Genomic DNA, 19109 nt, shown 5'->3' with positions numbered 1-19109 from the left:
AGGGGCCTACTCTCCTGGGGTTCCCCACTAAATTGCACTGCGCTTGGGTGCCCATACCTGGATGCCCGCCCCTCCATACCTGGGTGGTACTGGCCTATGAGCCCCATACTTTTGTCTGGATAGTAGTCTGCCATCCCGGTGGCCCGGTGCTCATGTGCGCCGGGGAACATGGGGGTGGCAGAGTCCAGGGACTAAGAGGTATGAGGGCCTCTGGTACTAGGGCTCCTGAGGTTATGCTCCGGAGTTTCCCTTTCCCAGCAAACCTCATCTCTATCCGCCCCTGCTCCCTGTTGCAATGCAAGAGCCTGCATTTGTGCCTTCAGTTCCTCAGTTAAGGCCTTACTGGACTCTATCAGTCTCTCCTGCATCGCTACCTGTTGTTGGAGCCTATCATTGTGTTGACAGAGGGCCTCATTTTCCCTCTGTGCTTCCTGGTTGGTCCTGGAGAACTGGGCCAGTCTTTGCTGCAGGAGGTTTACCTCCTGAGTCCCATCCCTACTGGCCTGCTCCTTTCTTGCCAGAGCATCTTCCACCCTTCTGGTGTGCTCTACCAAGTTCTGGTTTTCTTTTTGGAGGTCACCCAGCCCCTGGAGGGCCAGGTGATTTTCTTCAATTTCCTTTTTTAAGTGGCAGACTTCCTGGCCTAAAGTGTCTCTTTCCTGACTGAGAGCCTGCATCTGTGCTGCCAGGTCGTCCCTCTGTCGTTGAAAGGCACCGGCTTTCTGGCGCTCCTGATCAAACTCTGCCTGGGTATCCAGGTCTTTCAGGATCAGTTTATTGCTCTCCTCTTTCTCTCTGTCTAGTTGGATTTGCAGGGTGGCTACCTGCTCTGTGCATGCCCTGTTGAAATTGATCTGTTGCTCCAACTTTTTCTGGTTCTGCAGTAAGGAGTCCAAACTGTCTTGGTGCTCCTTCTGCAGGGCCAGAAATCTGGTATCCTGGTCTGTCTTTTCCTGTTGTAGGATGCCCATATCCTCTTTTATTTTAATGATATATTGCCTACTATCATTTTCTGACTCCTGGCTCCTCTGCAGCCTCTGCTCAGAAGAGGCCAGATCAGATCGGGTCTTCTGTAATGCCAGCAGTTGCCTATTCGCCAGATCTTGGCCTTCAGCACATTTGTCCTGCATGGCTCCCATATGTAAATATAAATATGCCGCTACCCTGGCAATCTTATTGTGTTCATCTTTGGCTTTAGGAGCCATATATAGTTCACTCAGGGCCACATGTAATGGACCCTGATCTCTCCATAGGTCTGACCCTGTTTCAGTGACCTGTCGCATGATGGCCTGCAACCAGGCATCCTGGTCCTGTTCAGTCCATTCACCTCTGACAAATAGTTTATGTAAGAGGTGCTCTCTGGCTATTTTCATGTCCACGAGTGTCGTCATTCTGGAAATTTGATTTCCTTCCTGACTTACAAGAGTTAGTATTTTATTCTTGCAAAACAGACCGTTTCCTTGGAGCGTTCCTATGAGGAGTGCTTTACAGCGTAACACAGCGTGGTGATCCGACCGGATATGTGTATCTGGTCAGCTGGCACGCTGTATTAATCTGCACAAATGGTAGATCTAACCCAAACGTCCGGCACGAGCCCCCAATTTGTAAGAGGATTCAATTCAGCACTACAGCCAAGTCAACGCCTAGTCTAGAATACTGAATGAAAACCCTTATTGATATAACTTTATGTCCAGTTCATGCGTTCTGGATGACTACCCCTATATAACACCCCTCTCTTGGAATCCTCCTGACCCCACTGAGCCAAGAAGTAGTTCTGTTTTGCAAGTTTAAAGGTTTATTTGATAACTTAAACAATATATATTATATCACGCTTTATAATAAATTAATAATTGGATATCACACTTAATCTGGTATGATAAAGATTAACAACGGAGAATCTGGCACTAGCACACTTCTTGATAATCACTAAGGAGTTGACATGAAATGGATAAGATAGCAACAATACTTTTATGGTTTCCAATGGATGCAATGTGGAATGAAATGCAGTACAGAAAATAACTTGATAGGATTTCAGCAAAAACAATGTAATCACTTTCTTGTACAATTCACCCCCCCCTTGTATGCAATGCAAGGAAATGGAAGGAAGGCAAACAGTTCTCAGATATGCAATCAAATGTGATTCAGTTCACCCCAGCAGCTTAGACTACAGAAGTTTAAAACACAGGCAAAATGCTTTTATATGTGCTGGCAATGGAGTGAAAATATGTTAAAATGCTTTTAATTCCCTCTAGAAGTTCAGGGTGAGTGGTATCTAGTTAATATTAGTCCAGGCTCACACTAGCAATGATTCAGGGATGATTAGCAGGTTAAACGAATTTCTGGCAAATGGAAGGCAAGCAGCAGCAGATTTTTACATGTGAAGAAATTTGCAAATCGCGGGAAAATTTGCGAATGCGTTTTCCGCGATTGCGGTAAAACTATAAGGGGTAGGAATGTGGTTCTTGGTGCGATTAAAAGCTAAGATTCTAAGCTTTCAGATGAAAGTTACTGCAAGTCTCTAAGACAAACGGTCGCGGAGATATGAGCGATTTAGTGAAGGTCGTTTTTGGTTTTGCAAATTTTAAACGCAACACTTTTTCAGCTTTAAAAATGATCGCAGAATAACACAATTGCTAAGCTGCAGTTCTACTTCGATTAAAAATGGATTGAATTATATGATTTTAACTAAGAGATGTGTTCTGAGTTTTGCTGAGTACTCACAAGAGATTTTGAACCGGAAAGCGACTTGGTCACGGACTTCAGTCTGGTCAGGTCTTCCCGAGTTCCGCTCACAGCGCCTGGCCTCTGGAACTGCTCACAGCATCGGGGTCAGCACTCTGGATACAATGGCCTGGTCTCTGCTAGGCACCGGTTCTCTGGGTCGGGTCCTGCCTTCTCTTTGGATATTTCTGTCACCGGGTTCTTGCAAAAGTTCTTGGCAAAATTCAGACGGCGTCAGCCGGCTGTCTGAAGAGTTCAGTTGCAAAAAGATTTTCAGGCCTGTTGACAAATACTCTTGCTGGCAGTGGCCTTTTTGGTTAAGGGTCTGTAGTCTCTGTTTATCTTGGAGTCTAAGTGTTGGCTCCTTGAAGGTTGATGGAGGTAAGTATGGATTTTTCCGGCAGAGCGTCCCGCTGCAGATGGAAATGAATGTCTCTACCTAAGTTTCAGTGGTCCATTTATATGTTCTGCAAGTGGGTGTGTGTGTTGGTCATAACTAAACTTGCCCCTCTCACTTGTCATTGGTCCAGCTTTCATTTCTCCCCTGATTGGGGGAGCTAAGTTGTGTCAGAGTGATGTCAGCCATTTATGATCTCTTGAAAAAACTCCCCTGTCATCTGTGCACCCAAATCTATATATGATCAAAATACATATTTCACAGTTACACAGTTGTTTGAAATTACATACCCATGTCACATATCACATGAGGTATACTCTGTCCCAAATCTGCTGTTTCTAAGAGCTTACATTCAAAAATGGCAACTTTTAGCACTTTTTAATGTGCTAAACAACATTGGATCTTCATTAAATGTTATACAACTGTTCCTCACATATCTACCCACATACCAATGCATTTTCGTTTGTCTAGCTGAAACAGGGATTCTGTAATATTAATAAACAGCAGGGTTTTGTCCCAGAATATCCCACAATTTGGAGTTTGGGCTTGAATTAAAGGTACATTTTTTAAATTAAGTCTCTCAAAGTTATACATTTCTGTCATTTGATTACAAAGAGTTATCAGTGTTTTTGTAAAATATATATTTTACTTTCAATTCAGTCCTCAGAGTGTTGGAGTCCGCCTCCAAGACTTGGGTGGGTCAGTCACATGTCTTCAGGCAGGCAGGCCTTTGTTGACAGTAAAACAGTAAAAATTACATATTCCTTTCAGAGGAGAGGGGCCATTGTGTGGTCTCTGGGAAGCTGACATCAGGAGGCCAGGGAGCCACTTTGCATTTAATTAACAGAACCCTGTGATTTCCTGGCTTCTTGTGTTGAGTTCTGAAGTGTCAAGAGTTCTCAGGACAGGCAACCCCTTTGAACTTTTGATGAAATGAGACCCCTTTCTTTGCACTAGACAGTTTTGCAAGACAGCTCTCCTGTCAGAGTTTAGACCGCCAGCGCCACCCTCAGGATTTTGCGGTTACTGCATCCCTCCTTGGGATTTTTTTTAGATTGATTCATTTCAGCAAGTGATATTACATGGAGTATATTGTCCATGTTCAGGACATGGCATTGGTGTGTTTCTGAAGTAAAGTAATTCTGTGCCCATGATTTTGCCATATTTGACATTCAAGAAAAATGAATTCCCCACAATTCTAGGTGGCTTTTGGCAATCAGCATTGCCATTCCCAATGGTTTCAGACTACTGTGCGGGTAGTCCAATGGTGGTTTTAGGCAGTGCCCTTCTGTGCCCATAACATCGGCAAAATGGGTGGCAGCCTATTCTTCATGCCCTTCCCTGGGCATCTTCTGGGAAGTTCTGGCCATCATGATGTTTTCAACGCCAGTACTGCCCAGTTTTTGAGGTAGGGCTCGGATGCATGGGTAAAAACATCCCACACATCTAGTCTGTCCACGTGAGGGGGCTCATGTCTTTTGGGCCTCTGAATGCTTGCAGCAGTGGTCCGGTATATGTCGAGTAGTCAAAGATCCAAGCCCTACAACAATTACACAATCCCAATAACCTTTGCATGTCCTTAACTGTAACTAGTTGGGGCATGATGCACACTGCTGCTGCACGTTCTGGGGTTACTTTTTTGCCATGAACTGAAATCAATTAACCCAAGTACAACACTTCTTGGTGGCAGTACTGCAGTTTTGCTCTATCCACCTGGTAACCTGTGTCAGCCAGTAACTGTAATAATGTGTCTACACTGCTGCTCAGTACAGCTGAATACCAACAAATCATCTGCAAATTGGATGACGGTAGTTGGTACATGTATATTACCCAATCTGCATCTAACATCCTGGGGGACTCACAATACCCGTGTGGGAGCCTAGTATGCTGGAATCGCTTCTCCGACAAATTTAAATGCAGTGAGGTATTGCTAATCGGGGTGCAGTGGGACAGAGAAGACACAGGAGTATATGTCCTTCAAATCAACAACAGTAAAATGGGTTGCCTCTCTAGGCATGTTACATATATTGTAGCAGGGTTGGGATTAGCTGGAAATTCAGCCTTTACTCTATCATTGAGAAGGCGCAAGCCCTGACTCATCCTCTAACTGGAACCCTTTGATTATTTCACGGGATAGATGGCTGTGTTACAAGGGGAATTAGACAGCACTATGACGCATTGGTGCCCGAGGGCCATGATGGTGTCAAAGAGTCCCTGCTCTGCAGCCTTGGACAGGGGTCACTGTTTGACTCTAAGTAACACAACACCTGGCTTAATTGTGATGTGTATTGGTGCTACACTATGCTGAAGCCCCACATCATGGGGGTTACTAGTCCACGGACTGTCACACATTTGAGCTAAGTCATCTTAGGCAAAGGGTGGAAAGCTTCCTGGCAGCAGCATGGGACATGCTGACATTGTATGATTATCTCATATGGGACGCATACTGCCAATATTATTTCCCCATCATCGTACTTGTCTTCGAATTAATCACTTAGCCACTGTCTGTTATTTCCTTTAGAGGTGTGGTTGGTTCAATGCATAGGACTGTGCACCACTCTTCCATATCCAGCATGATGATGGTCCCCACAATATGTTCTCAGGCCTGGGCAGGTCTGAACAGAAACTCAGATGGCACTCGCTAACACTGATTGGCCACCTGTGGCACCACATTTAACAACTCTGTAATCCCATATATGAACAGGTCTGGTCTGGAAACAGTGAGACTCCTCAGGCTGCTGCTTGGTTCCCCAATGCATGTACGATCAATATGGCCCACACACAACAGATGCCTTTGGTGAAACATACCACCCCTCGCTCAGTAAACAAGATGGTCATGTTGCGTTTGCTTGGTATTATTATAATTGTTTTTTTGATAAAGTGCTTAATACCGAAGAGGTTTCTAAGTGCGGACCCGGGATTCGAAACTGTGTTCCTCTGCGTCGTCTTTCTTCCAAAATGAGCGCATTGGCACTGGGCCATACTACCTGTGTAGTATGTCACTACCCAACAGGTTGACCGGGGTCACATTTGGTCCACTACTTTAATGGAGATTTCGTTTGTAAATGGAAATGATTGTACTGCCCCACAAAAGCCCTGCATGCCCATAACCTTCCCTGACAAAGGGAAATGTCTCTCACTAATGCAGGATTTTCTTGCACCCGTGTCCACCATGAGCATTAATGGTTTGTCTCCTATCCCCATGCCCATCAAGGGTTCCCCTTATGGTTTGGCGGAGACTGACAGGACTGGGCATGCTAAGGCTCTCTGTGGGCTGTCATATTGTGGGAAGGTATTCATTCCTAGAAAAACAAATGGGTCTCCGCTAACCACCTTGGCCCTTTGATAGTGTGTTACTGTGCCATTGGGTACTGCACAGTTATTCTGCACCTCTGGAGCTTGTGGCTGCACGGGGTGTACTGCATACGCACCACCATGTGCTGACACTTGCATTTGGGGAAACTGTGGTGGGGGAGCAGGCGAGGCCACAGGCAATGGTACGCCATACGGGACTACTGGAGGACGCTTGTGAAGAAGGCTGTGGGTACGGGGCAGGGGTCCTTGCACATACAGGGGGTATCTGTTGCTGGGTGTATGCAGCCACCTGTCTAATAATGCACACTTGTTAAAAATGACCGCACAAGTCCAACATTGCCCGCACCTCCTCCTCTCAGGCCCATACCCCCAAATCCGCCCATCCACCATGACACCCTGCAACCCCTCCTTTCCCCCACCGTTACCCACCTGGAGGGCCTCCCTGATATTGCGGCTGATATCTGCCATTCCAGTCATATTAGCCTCCTCATCCAGGCGCTGTCTGTATGCTGGCCTGGACCGCTGTGTGTTCCGGCTGTCCCTCTATCAGTACCGCTACTACCACTCCTTCTACTGCTATTTTAGCTAACTTCTTTTGCACTACTGTTTGCTCCATCTGTTTGCACCATCTGTGCCAATTCCTTCTCTTTCTCTTTGTCTCTCAACCGTTTACAGTCATGCACAATAATAAACTGTAGGCCTCATTCCGAGTAGAGCGGTAAGGGATACCGGGCACCGTTAAGGAGACCGGTGCCGGTAATCCCTTACCGCCCTACTACGAGGTCTCTTAGCATGAGCCGCAAAGGGACCAGGGAGCAAATAACGGTATCACAAATTGCGGTACCGTTATTAGCTCCCTCCCCATTCCCATTGAGCCCTATGGGGGCTCAAATGGGAATGGGGATTGCCTATTTCAATGGGGACTTACTGGTCTCGCAAACGTCGGACTACACCGGTAAGTCCCCATTGAACCAGGTCGGAGTCGGTACCGGTATGGGAGGTAGTCATGGCGCAAATAGTGCCATGACTACCACCATACTCGGAATGAGGCCCTGTATCTCTGCCCACCCATTTGCTTCGATCCCCACTATCTTGTCAAGTGTCTTCTGCACTTCCTTCGGAAAGTCTACCAATCCCATGAGTCCCCTGTCTCCGACGCCTCCCCATTTCTTGAACCTATAAAATGTACTGAGCAGGGTCCTCATCATCTAGCATTGTTCATTTTTATTATCGACTGACGCTCTGGCGTATTGGGGTATATGTGTTGCAGTACCACCCACACTCGGGCCCTGATATTGATAAAGTGAACTCCTTCATGACTGTATTCTCTCAACTTAACTCCCAGATACTCTGACTTAGCCCAAATGCCATCTGATTGGTCTCCCAGTATTGCAACACACTTTTCCTATCACTCACGGCCAGGATAGTATCTTTTATTTGCTTCTCAAATTCATAGATCCCCTTCCCCGCCCATGCTGTAAGGGATGGGAGCACCTCTATGAAATTGTTCTTACCCGTGTGTGGCCTTGGTATGTACTGTGCCCTCCCGGGCCCTTTGTGCAACAGCAGAAACTGTGCCCTCACTGTCTTTGTCACCTTCTTCTTCCCTGCCTGCGGCACTTTAACCACTGCCATACTTTCACAGTGGTTCTGCAATCTGGGACCCCATAAGCTCTCCACCCGTGGGGAGATCGCTGGTGGAGTCTCATCATCCTCATCTACCATCTCTTACTCTTCATTCCCATCTCCAACTTCAACCTTGCCAACTCTTCCTTTCTTAGTGCCTCTTCTACATCCTTCTTTGGCTTTCTATCTACTGCCCCCTGTGCTTGGGCCCACGCGGCTGTGGACGCTGCAGGGTTAGGTAGATTCTGATACTGGGTTGGTGTCGGAAGGGGAGGGGTATTGGCAGGCAATGGAACATAGGTGCGATTTGTGTATCCTGAGCCCGCTCGAGTCAGGCGGTGGGCATAGGGGGTGCTGGAATACACATTAAAGGGCACCCTCCTGTTACTTTGTGGGGATCAATGGCGATATCCTCTGAATCCTCTACCATCTTCCACAATTCCAACACTTTCTTTCTAATCTTCAATTTCTTCCCCTTATAGTTTTCTGCTAAGAATGTATACATGTGACTTAAAACCTCTTTCTTATTCGTTCCCTGTTCTGGGTTTGTACATGACCCCTTGTGTCTCTGCAAGCCATTATTTAAGATACTTGAGAATTGTCTCCTGATAAAACGGAAGAGCTTACACATGTACTCAAAGGGGTTTGCCAGCTCCATTGTAGCCGCCCTTGCTCTGATCTTATATAATACGTTTTCTCGTTGGCTTCTGATTCAGCGGGTCCTTACTGTCCTGTTACCCCTCCTCTTACCCGCTACCACCCCGCCCTTCCCTTGGGTTCACCGTCCCACACACACACACACACACCCTTCACCTGTTCCTCACACCACCAAACCTCACACCCCCTTATACGCACACCCCTCACACCCACACGTCACAACCCAATCTACTCCTCATTTACAATTAAACCGGGCCCTTCCTCGGCCCCCGCCTCCAGTAAAAACCACAAAAGTAATTTCCATTCCCACACCTCCTTTAAATCAGATGGCGAGATCCCAGGCCCCCACAAAGCTTCTACCCAGACTATTGTTTGTTCTCACACCCCTCTTATACTGGTATGAGAGAAACCAGGCCCACTCAATACACAGGGCCTCTACTCCTCTTTTCTTCTTCGTTATACATAGCTGTTTTCACCCTCCAGTTTTGGAGGATCCCATTACTCTCTTATCCTTTAAACCAACATAAAATATATCTATATACACTGCCATCTGGTCTTCACATTTCCCACTTTCACTACAATTAACACGCCAACACACTTCCCATCAATCCCAATCACGCTGCCCTTTCCTCTCCCGTTGTTTTTCTCTGCAAAAAGGTGCACTTACATGTATGTACTCTCCCGAATTGCTCAGTCACGGGGGCCCATTAACGGTCTGCTCAGTCATGGGCAGTACCCCACTCAAAAAAACAGACAAGAATTCTGGTGACACCGCACTTGTAAACATCTCCAAGGTGTGCACAGGGGATTCGTCGCTGCTGGTGGGTGCAGTCCCTCCAGATGTGCAGCCCAGGAATTGCACTTCTCTGTGTAGGGGTCTGTGATCACGTCGGGGTCACCAATTTTGTAGGTCCCCTAAGGAAAAAAGCTTGGTGTACCTCTTTGCAAAGAACACAAGAAATATTTTGTAGTATATATAAAGGAAAAATGCAACAGGGGGCATTGTATATCCCACTGCCACAAAGCTCTCTGGTTACTTCAAAGCGAACATCTTGTTTTAAGTACACAAATCTTCATCTGTGATGCATATGATATACAGTGTTAAACCTGCCCCTCACTGAATACCACCTACATACATAGTAATGACAATATAGTTGTAGCAGGATTTGGGTATGGTGTTTTGGAAGAGGTCAACTGTGGGTGTTCAAAATAATGCAGGAAATTGCCTAGCAAAAGGGATAACCTATCCACTGAAATGAAACTATAAGATGTCCAAGTTATTTAACAGTATGACATTGGATAAGGAGGATAGTGTGATTACCACAGGAAACTTTCAAAGGTTCCTTGAAACACTTGGTTTTATAGGCAGTGGAGGTTTTAATCTATTGAGCCCCTCACCTCATTTGTATGACCATGATGTACAAGAGAAAAAGAGAGAGTGAGACAAAATATTAGGTTAATTAGGAAGAGGTGGGGTCTGGTTGCCAAGGATAGGGAGAAAGGTTGAGTCAAAGGTTTAAAAATTGGTGGAAAAATCAAAGGTTCATTCAGATGCAAAATGAAGGGGAAATGATGTTGAAGATCCTGGTTAGGAAGAGTTCCTGTCAATTTTTGGGCCCTTATTAAATGTCCAAACCCCAAGCAGTGGTCCAAATGAATCTCTTTCACAAAGCGGAGTGGGTCAAATTCTATAATACCCTTTATAATGAGTCTAGGCAACAACATTTGTTCCCGATGGTGGACCTTTCTTGGGACTTGGATTTTGATGCTACAAGTATTGAGAAACCTATTATTAGGGCAGCTTCAAATTCTAGGGCGGCTGACCCAAATGGTCTTTCTAATGCAGTAATGAAGTCGGACTCTACTTTATGGGCTCACATTTTTTTATATTCTGTTCAAGAATATAGTAGAGTAAAGGACCTTCACAACTTCATAGGATCATTTCATTCTGGTGCCCATATATAAGAAAGGTAATAAGAGTATACAACTTAATTATTGCCTGATTTCTTTACTTGATTCAGAAAGTAAAATGTGAGCATGATTCCACAAGGGCCTCTCAATATTCCAAATGGCCTGCTAATTAGTTGGATTTAGGAACACTCCTGGGAGAAGGACACCTCTAAAATGTTTTGCAGCTACGGTTGACTTTTCGCAGGCTTTTGATTCGGTCAAGCGTTCTTTGCTTTGGGGAAAGCTGAGTAGTTGGGCTATCCCTGTGTAATTTCTATCCATACTGATTCAGATTCATGAGAATAACTCATTGCAAGTATGGTTGAACAGACACAGCGCCCTGTCTAGTAGTATGTATAGCAGGAGAGGATTGAGACATGGGTGTGTTTTGCCTCTGTGTCTGTTCAATTTGTATTTGCCAGACTTGGGGGAGCATTTGTGACAATCCCGTCTTGCCCTACCAAAAATTGGTCAGATTGAGGTACTGTACCTCATGTACGCAGATGACGTGGCCCTTTTTGATAAGACCCAGATTGGACTGAACACCAGCTGAACTTAATACAGTGTTTATTGATGCAAATAAATTAATCTTAAACGCCAAGTAAACCAAGGACATCGGCTTTGTAAGAAGTGAGGAAAAATATTGGATTTAGGAGGCAGGTGAGAGACCCCTTTTTGAGACCTGAGCCTTTTATTTTATACCTAGACCTCCAAATAACATCTTTCCCATCAAAGAAAGCAATGTTTGAATGAATTTGGGAGGAGTTGTGCCGGTAAACACTTACCGCCCAATTCCGACGTCCCTTAGCGGGTCCCAGCAGGAACAGGTGGTCTGACCACACGTTCTCTGCGGTTCCCGTTAAGGGACCTTGGAGCTAATAACGGTACCGCAATTTGAGGTACTGTTATTAGCGCCTTCCCCATTCCCATTGAGCCCTATGGGGGCTCAAATGGGAAAGGGGAATGGTTTACTGAATGGGGATTTACCGGGTTCTCCAGGGTCGGAATGACCCGGTAAATCCCCATTCAGCCAATCTCGGAATGACTCCCATTATCTTGGTTTACCCTTTATGGCATGTACAAAGTGCAATGCCACAGTAATACATTGTATCCAGACTGCCTGCATCAATGTAGACCTGTCTGGCCAACTATTAATACTTATCATGTTTGTTTAGCCTTGATGCCCAATACAAAATGCTATGCCTTGATCATGGCCAATCACACTCACATACAGCACTCATTCGTGCACATTCACCCTTTCACACTCTCATTCACTTATGCACCCAAACACATTCATACACATTAACAGTTGCAACATTCATTTTTACACATTCACTCTCTCCTTTACACGTGAACCCATAGCACATTCACACACATTGACATGCAAACTCATACAGCATTCATACACCCTCTCATTCAAAAGTGCACCCAAACAATACCCAATCTCATTCACAGGTGTAGGCGCAAACCCTCAAATCAATGCAGGCAAGCAAACATACAGACATACGTTCACATATTATTTTCTCCCTGCAGACAGGGTCCAGTCACAATGGCCCACCAGAATCTGCGCAATGTGCAAAAGGAACCAGCAAGCAAAGGGAGCGTCCTGGTTCCCGAGAGCATGCGTAGTGAAGTCAGAGCTCCTCATTCAGGCTGGCTTTGCTCATCCATAATGAGTGGTGGGTAAAATCCCTGTAACCATTATGGATAAGATGCCACCGTATTTACTGGGAAGCGGATGATGGAGGGGAATGATACAGAGTCATGGTGGGGCTTTAATAATACAAAAATACTGCCATAAAATACTGTCATATTGGCAAGGGGGCAGGTGGGTGTGGGAATGGGAAGAGCTCTCAAATGTGTACGGGTTTTGTTTCGGAAAAACAGAGTGAGAGACATCAACAAAAAAAATAATTGGAGGGTTGCAGATAGAATATCATTAGTATTTTAGGAGGTTGCAGTGAGGCATCTGGCAGCACATACAGTTACTCAATTAGTGTTGTGCGGGATGTCAACAGACATCTTGAGCTGCCCATATTCGAGAACGAGTCAGAAAGAGGCGTTGGTATGAATATGATCACCATACTATAGGGTCATTAAGCATCAATAGGTGAGGTTATGGTTGCTATCTGCATTCGCCCATAGTGCTTTTAAGAACACGCTATTATTATATTATTCTATATCAGGACTTGGACAGTTGACATGTTTTTATGCTTTTTACCTGTGGAAGTCGAAATAGGCCCAGTATCCGTGCCATAACAATGGAACATGACGAACCAGCATCGCCGATGATGCCCAAGAGGGGCAGGTTCTTCTGGCACCGGAAGTTCGGAGCAGGGTTCTTTTGCCCAGCTAGCATCCAAAGGGTCCCCTCAAGGGAGCGTTGCATCATCCTGCAAGAATCGTAGATCTGGAACCCCAAAGTGATGTTTGGTAAGAGCTGCAGGCTTCTATTGATCTCCTCAACGGCAAAGATCATAGCTTGCAGAGCCTGGTAATTCTGGGTCCGGAAGCTAAAAAAGTAGAAGAATTTAAATGTGAATTGATTTTACATTAATGCAAGTGAATGTGATTATCCACACACTACACCTGAAAACATTATCTGGAGTTTTCATCCCAAATCCTAACAGTGAGCATTATCAGTGGGAATGCATATATTCACATATCAATTCCAACCATGTTTCAATTCTCCAGTCAAGTCTTTCTTGGAACATTGTGTACACATCTGCTGTGGAGTGGCACATTTATTAGGCAAGGAAATCTGGCAAGTTCAAGGCGGAACACAATGGGAATTTTTCTGACGCGTAAACACGCCAGACCCATGTTTGGGCGGATCCTTAAATTCAGCGGTAATAGCAAAACCGCTGCATTTAAGGGTTACTGCCCAACTCGTGATGAGACCCAAAGTGTGTAAAGGAGAATATAGGGCTTATTACGAGTTGGGCAGTTACCACCCGCGCTAATAGCCTTATCGCCAACCGGTCCAGCGCTATTACTGCCGGATCAAGGGTTGGGCAGTAACTGTAATTCCCCATTCCCGTTTGGTTCCTTTGGACCCAATGGGGAATTTTCGGTGCAATTAGCACGTGCTAATAGCTCGTGCTAATAGCGCGGTGCTAATTGCGCCTGAAAATGGGAACACCCTAGACCCATGTTTGGGCGGACCCTTAAATGTGGCAGTAATAGCGTTACAGCCGCATTTAAGGGCTACCGCCCAACTCGTGATGAGGCCCAAAGTGTGCAAAGGAAAATCATTGTTGGAATATAAAGAATAAATGTGGATGAGTCAGCACTCCTCCCCACATTAGACAGCATGAAGTAAGGTGGTCCCTGTAGACAGGATGACACACTCTGGCTCAAGTTCTCCAAACAAAGGCAGTTCAAAAACGTGGATCGAGGATCATCTGGCCTTCCATGTTAAAGTATCTCTTCCCAGCTTTCAAAACACAGTTCAACAAAAAGTTCACGCAGTCTCACTTAGTTGGGCTCAGACCTTTCAAAGGAAATCATTCGCATAGGTTTCATTCTGTCGGGCTCTGACCTTTCAAAGCACAACACTTGCAAGGATTCCCTTCCCAAAGCTGAATTCACAACCTCTGGGGGTTCCCATCCCCTAACTTATCACACTTCCGGTCTCCCTCAGTCAGGCTCAGACCTTTTCCCGATGTTGAAAACTTTCAAATGTGCGTGGCTTATACTATAGACCTCCGCAGGACCACTTCGACTTTCCCTTCAGCTCACACTCTCGTGTTATTTGCCCCAGTGTGTTCAATGTTCACCTTTTTACTCCCACCCCCATTTTCCCGGGTGTTAATTTTGATCACTTTGCTTTTTCTAGTCAATTCACTTTATCGCTCCATAACAAAATAATTTCACATTTCACAGAGACTTTCGAGTGGGCTACTTCCTTTCACTGGATCACTCTGCTACTTATTATCGCTGGTTTCATAGCTATCAGTAATTCAAGGTTCATTCACAGGTCTGCCTTCCTTCGTGTCTTATCCACACGTGTGCAACCTTCAATTGTGCGATATACAGTTGCAACTTCAATCTTTCCTTAACACACACCAGTCTTTCATGTCACTTGCTAATTCACCAGCTGTATGCATTTCTTTCTTGTCTCTGCAGTTGTTAATCCACGAGTCAAGGTTAATACCACAAGTTTGGCCGCACCTCCCGAACTCTGCTGTTCACCCGGGAAGGTTGCTGGCATCCTTGAAACACAATGCAGTCTTCTTGTCTGGGGTTTGGCCTTCTCCACGTGTCTTTCACAACTTTTGGAGGCAACAACCTCCTGCAGGGAACTCCTGGTGTTGACTACCCTTTTCTCTCGTTCCTTGGTCCGTCGCTCTCCTCCAGTAGATTTTCCTTCACCCAAAATGTTCTGCTCTTGCTCGTGTTTCACCTTGCTCAAAGTTTCTCTCTATGTTCCACCTTTTATCCGTGTGAGGAGAGCTAATTTGTATCAGATTTATGCACTTAAATTCAAGTGCCTGACTTTGCCTGATCCGATTAGCAGGACATGTCCAATGAGATATGTAAGAGATGGCCTCTTTACTCTCAGTCCCCCTCTTCCTCAAACCAGTGTTTGTGTACAAAGGGGGGGTTGGGACATTCGGGAATCCTATAAAATAGGATGGGCCATGTGTACAGGATATAGGGGAATATTGCATCTCACCATCGGTCGCCTCATTCCAAAGACCCCTCACCCAGGTGATAGTCCCGCACTGGTCCACTCCCAGGGTCTGGATCCAAAGGCGACGGATGTGTTCTGGCCACTTGAGAAAGAGATCCCCGGGGACTAGTAGGTGACACACCCTTTGGATTCTCACAATCCTAGCATCCAGCCCAGATCCAAGCTATAACCAAGGCTCCTTAGGGTAAAACAAAATAAAATATGAGATTCAGAATGAATTACTAGGTGTTTTTGTGAAGGGGTTGAGTGTGGCATGGTATTCTTAATGTGGGTGATGGGTATCGAAACAACAGGCCAGATGCTCTCCATTTGAGGGACGTGAACAGACAGGTAATTTAGAGAAGACTGGCTATTGATGGATATGCAACAGGTGTACTTGTCTGATCTTGTGCTCTACAATGAGCCTGACTATTGAGCAGCCACTCTGCAATAGCACAGGCTCATGTGAGTGGTGAGATGCAATGTAAAATCTATTCAGTAGATACATGTCAGAATAAAGTTAAATTAGAGCTTTAGAAAGGTATAGCATTACAAAATCCCAGAAATTCTCAGAAATATCTTAACTGAAAGGATGTTTAGGGTATTTTTAATCTGTCTGGTTCGAACACCAGAAATTGCTTTACACATCTTCAGTTGGAGAAACGTTAACGTTTCTGCTTAATGCATGAAATAAAATGGAAAATTGCTTGTCACAGTAACTATGTGCCATAACTACAGGCCCTCCCTTCCACATAGCCTAGCCACAGGCTGGCATCGGATAGTGCACTAGCCATAGCAAAACATTCTATGAATTAAAAGAACAAGTTACTTACCCGTGGTAACGTTCTTCTGACTGGAGGTTCCTCCCAAGTATTCCTCATCTTGTGATATGATATCTTCCAGCATCAGCTGCTGCAGAAATGTTTTTCAGCAGAGAGTGGTGTATGTCTATACTGTCGACTCTATGTCCCTCGAGTGCTTCCATCTCAGAGTCGACTTCATATATATAGCACGTGCAGCGCCCTTTGGTTTCATTTCTGTTATTACGCCTTCCTAATGCAGAATTACCAGCATCAGTGAATCCTGGACAGCACCAGACTTTGAAAGTGCGTAAAGTGTAATGGCTGGAAATTCTACATCGGGGCAGGCTGGGAGGGGCGATAAAGAATACGTGGGAGGACCATCCGGTCGATAGAACGTTACCAGGGGTAAGTCACTTGTTCTTTGATTGGATTGTGTCCTCCCACGTATTACTCATCTAATGATACACTCCCAAAGCAGCGTGTTGTTTTGGAGGAGGGAGTATGAGTTTTCAGTTTCAAGATTTGTCATGGATTAAGTACAAGACAGATTTCCCAAATCCTCCTTCCTGGCTAGAGGATGAATCCAGACAGTGATGCTTTGTAAAAGTGTGGATGGTAGAGTAAGTGGCTGCCGCACAAATATCTTTTATAGGCACCCTTCTTTGAAGAGTGGAAGATGTTGTCATGCCCCTTCTGTAATGGGCTCTTAGTCTTTCTGGTCGATCTTTCCCGGCCAATCTGTAACACTCCAAAATGGTGAGAATTATCCTTCTGGATAAAGTCTGTTAAGTAACCGGAAGTCCCAGTTTGTGGTCAGTGTAACCAATTAATAGTTTGTCAGTTTGATGTATTTTCATCATCCGAGGTATCTAAAAGCTCAAAGCCCTTCTGAGGTAGCGGATACCCTAAGGAAATGTAAAAAATGGCAAATGGTGGCTTACTAGATAAGGCCTGCAGCTCACTCACCCTACGGGCTGATGTTAATGCAAATAAGAGAATGGTCTTGAATTTAAGTAGTCTTAACGGACATGAGTGGAGTGGCTCAAAAGGAGCTCACATCAGAAATTGTAATACTAGATTAAGATTCCGGAGGGAACACGTTAGCAAGCACCTTAAAGAATTGTATGATCAATGGCATCATAAAATAAGATACCTCCTCAGAGGTGCGCTTCAAGATGCAAAGCGCTGCCAAGCATCCTTTAATGGTCCCAATCTGGAGCCCCGATTAGCCAAACATAACAAAAAAGAAAACCCCATAGGTGTATTGCATTGAAAAGGGTCCACATCCTTCTCCCTACACCAGCAGCAGAATTTGCTCCAACAGCACAGTATAAGTAGTTTGTTGTTGGCCTTCTCGCGGGAATGCAAAATATGCATTACGTCATACAGGAGGTACCAATCCTTATAACTCAACCTCTCAGAAACCATGCGTGAAGGTTGAGTGTCTTGCACTATGGATGGATAACCCAACCCAACCCTCCACTCGCGAGAGAAGGTCCTCTCTTTGTGGAAGACGCATTGGAGGGCAGATGGACATGTCCAGAAGGTCCGGTTACCACGTCCTCCTTGCCAAATCCAGGGCAATTAGCATCATAGATTTCCTGAACATTTTCAACCTCCTGATCACGTGAGGAATGACAGAGACTGGGGGAAACGCATACAGGAGTAGAAAATCCTAATCCACTACGAACACGTCTCCTAGAGCTCCTCTTGGGGGAACAGTTTGCACTTGGTAAGTACAGATCCACTTAAGGGGTTCCCCAAAGGGTAAAGATCTCTTGAAGGACTTCCTGAGCTAGTTCCCACTCGTGGGAGACTGGGCTCTGCCTGCTCAGAGAGATGACCACTGTGTTCTCCTTTATGGATAGGTGAACTGCTCATGGGAGATTCCTTCGTGAACTGCCCAGAACCAGAGCTGCATCGCCTCTCTGCACAGTAGTAGTGCACCTACGTCTCCTCTTTTCTTGAGGTAGTACATGGCCACTGTGTTGTCCGTCATTATATGGAAATTCTTTCCCCATACAGAGGGCAGAAAGGCCTTCAGCACTAGTCTGATTGCACTCAGCTCCAACAGATGGATGTGTAGTTTGGACTCTCATTGAGACCAAATACAGCTGATTGTCAGATTGTTGGCATGGACTCCCCACCTCGCGAGTGAGGCATCGATAACTACTGTTATCTCCTGCTATGGTTACCAAAAACGTTCTCCCTTCAGAATGTTGTGCTTAGGCCCACCACAGGTCTTGCCTGAGAATGGGGAACATTCAGTCTGGAGAGCCCACTGGTGGGATCTCATTCTCAGGCGAGCCTCTGGCAAAAGAAAATGCAGGATGCCATAAGGCTGAGCAAGCTCAAAAAGTCAAAGGCCGGAAGACGCTGGGCCCTCTTGAATTTGGTGACCATCTGCTGAATGCGCTAAGCCCTTACCTCTGGTGGCAAGGCTTTTCCCAAGGATGCATCCAAAAGTGCTCTGATGAAGTGGAGTTTTTGAGATGGTTTCATGTGGGACTTCTTGTAATTGAGGGAGAAGCCCAGTCTGTGGAGAGAGTGGCAGGTGATGCTGTGATGTTCCAGAGCTTGTTCGGGTGAATGGGCCCTGATCACCCAATCATCCAGGTAGAGGTAGACGTGAATCCCTTCTCTCTTGAGACTCATGGCCACCCCCGCCATCAACTTGGTGAAAACCCTCGGGCAGAGTTCAGCCCGGATTGACTCGGGAGGATAGCTCAGGGGCCACGCGGTCGCCTTGAAAGCAAGACGGTGCAGAGCAACACAAGTTCGATCCCCGGGTCCGCGCTTACAAACCTCTGGGTATTAAGCGCATTATAAATAACAAATTACAATTACAATGGCAGAACTAAAACTGATAATGAGAACTGCCAGTGACAAACCTCAGGTACTCTCTGTGCTAGTGAAGGATAGGCACTTGAAAGTAAGCATCCTAAAGGTCCAATGACACCATCCA

General features: G+C 45.6%; 1 protein-coding gene across 1 annotated transcript in view; it reads right to left on the bottom strand.

The window, feature by feature from the left end:
* Positions 1 to 19109, bottom strand: part of LOC138468728 (extracellular calcium-sensing receptor-like) — a 146301-nt gene that overhangs the window by 112513 nt on the left and 14679 nt on the right. Inside the window, exon 2 of the mRNA XM_069609024.1 lies at positions 12888 to 13179. Coding sequence (XP_069465125.1) covers positions 12888 to 13179 — 292 coding nt within the window. The remainder of the gene's footprint in view (positions 1 to 12887; positions 13180 to 19109) is intronic.

The sequence above is a fragment of the Ambystoma mexicanum genome, chromosome 1p (assembly GCF_040938575.1).
Source record: "Ambystoma mexicanum isolate Mex_15411 chromosome 1p, UKY_AmexF1_1, whole genome shotgun sequence".
NCBI lineage: Eukaryota > Metazoa > Chordata > Amphibia > Caudata > Ambystomatidae > Ambystoma > Ambystoma mexicanum.
This window is presented reverse-complemented; position numbering and strand designations above follow the sequence as displayed.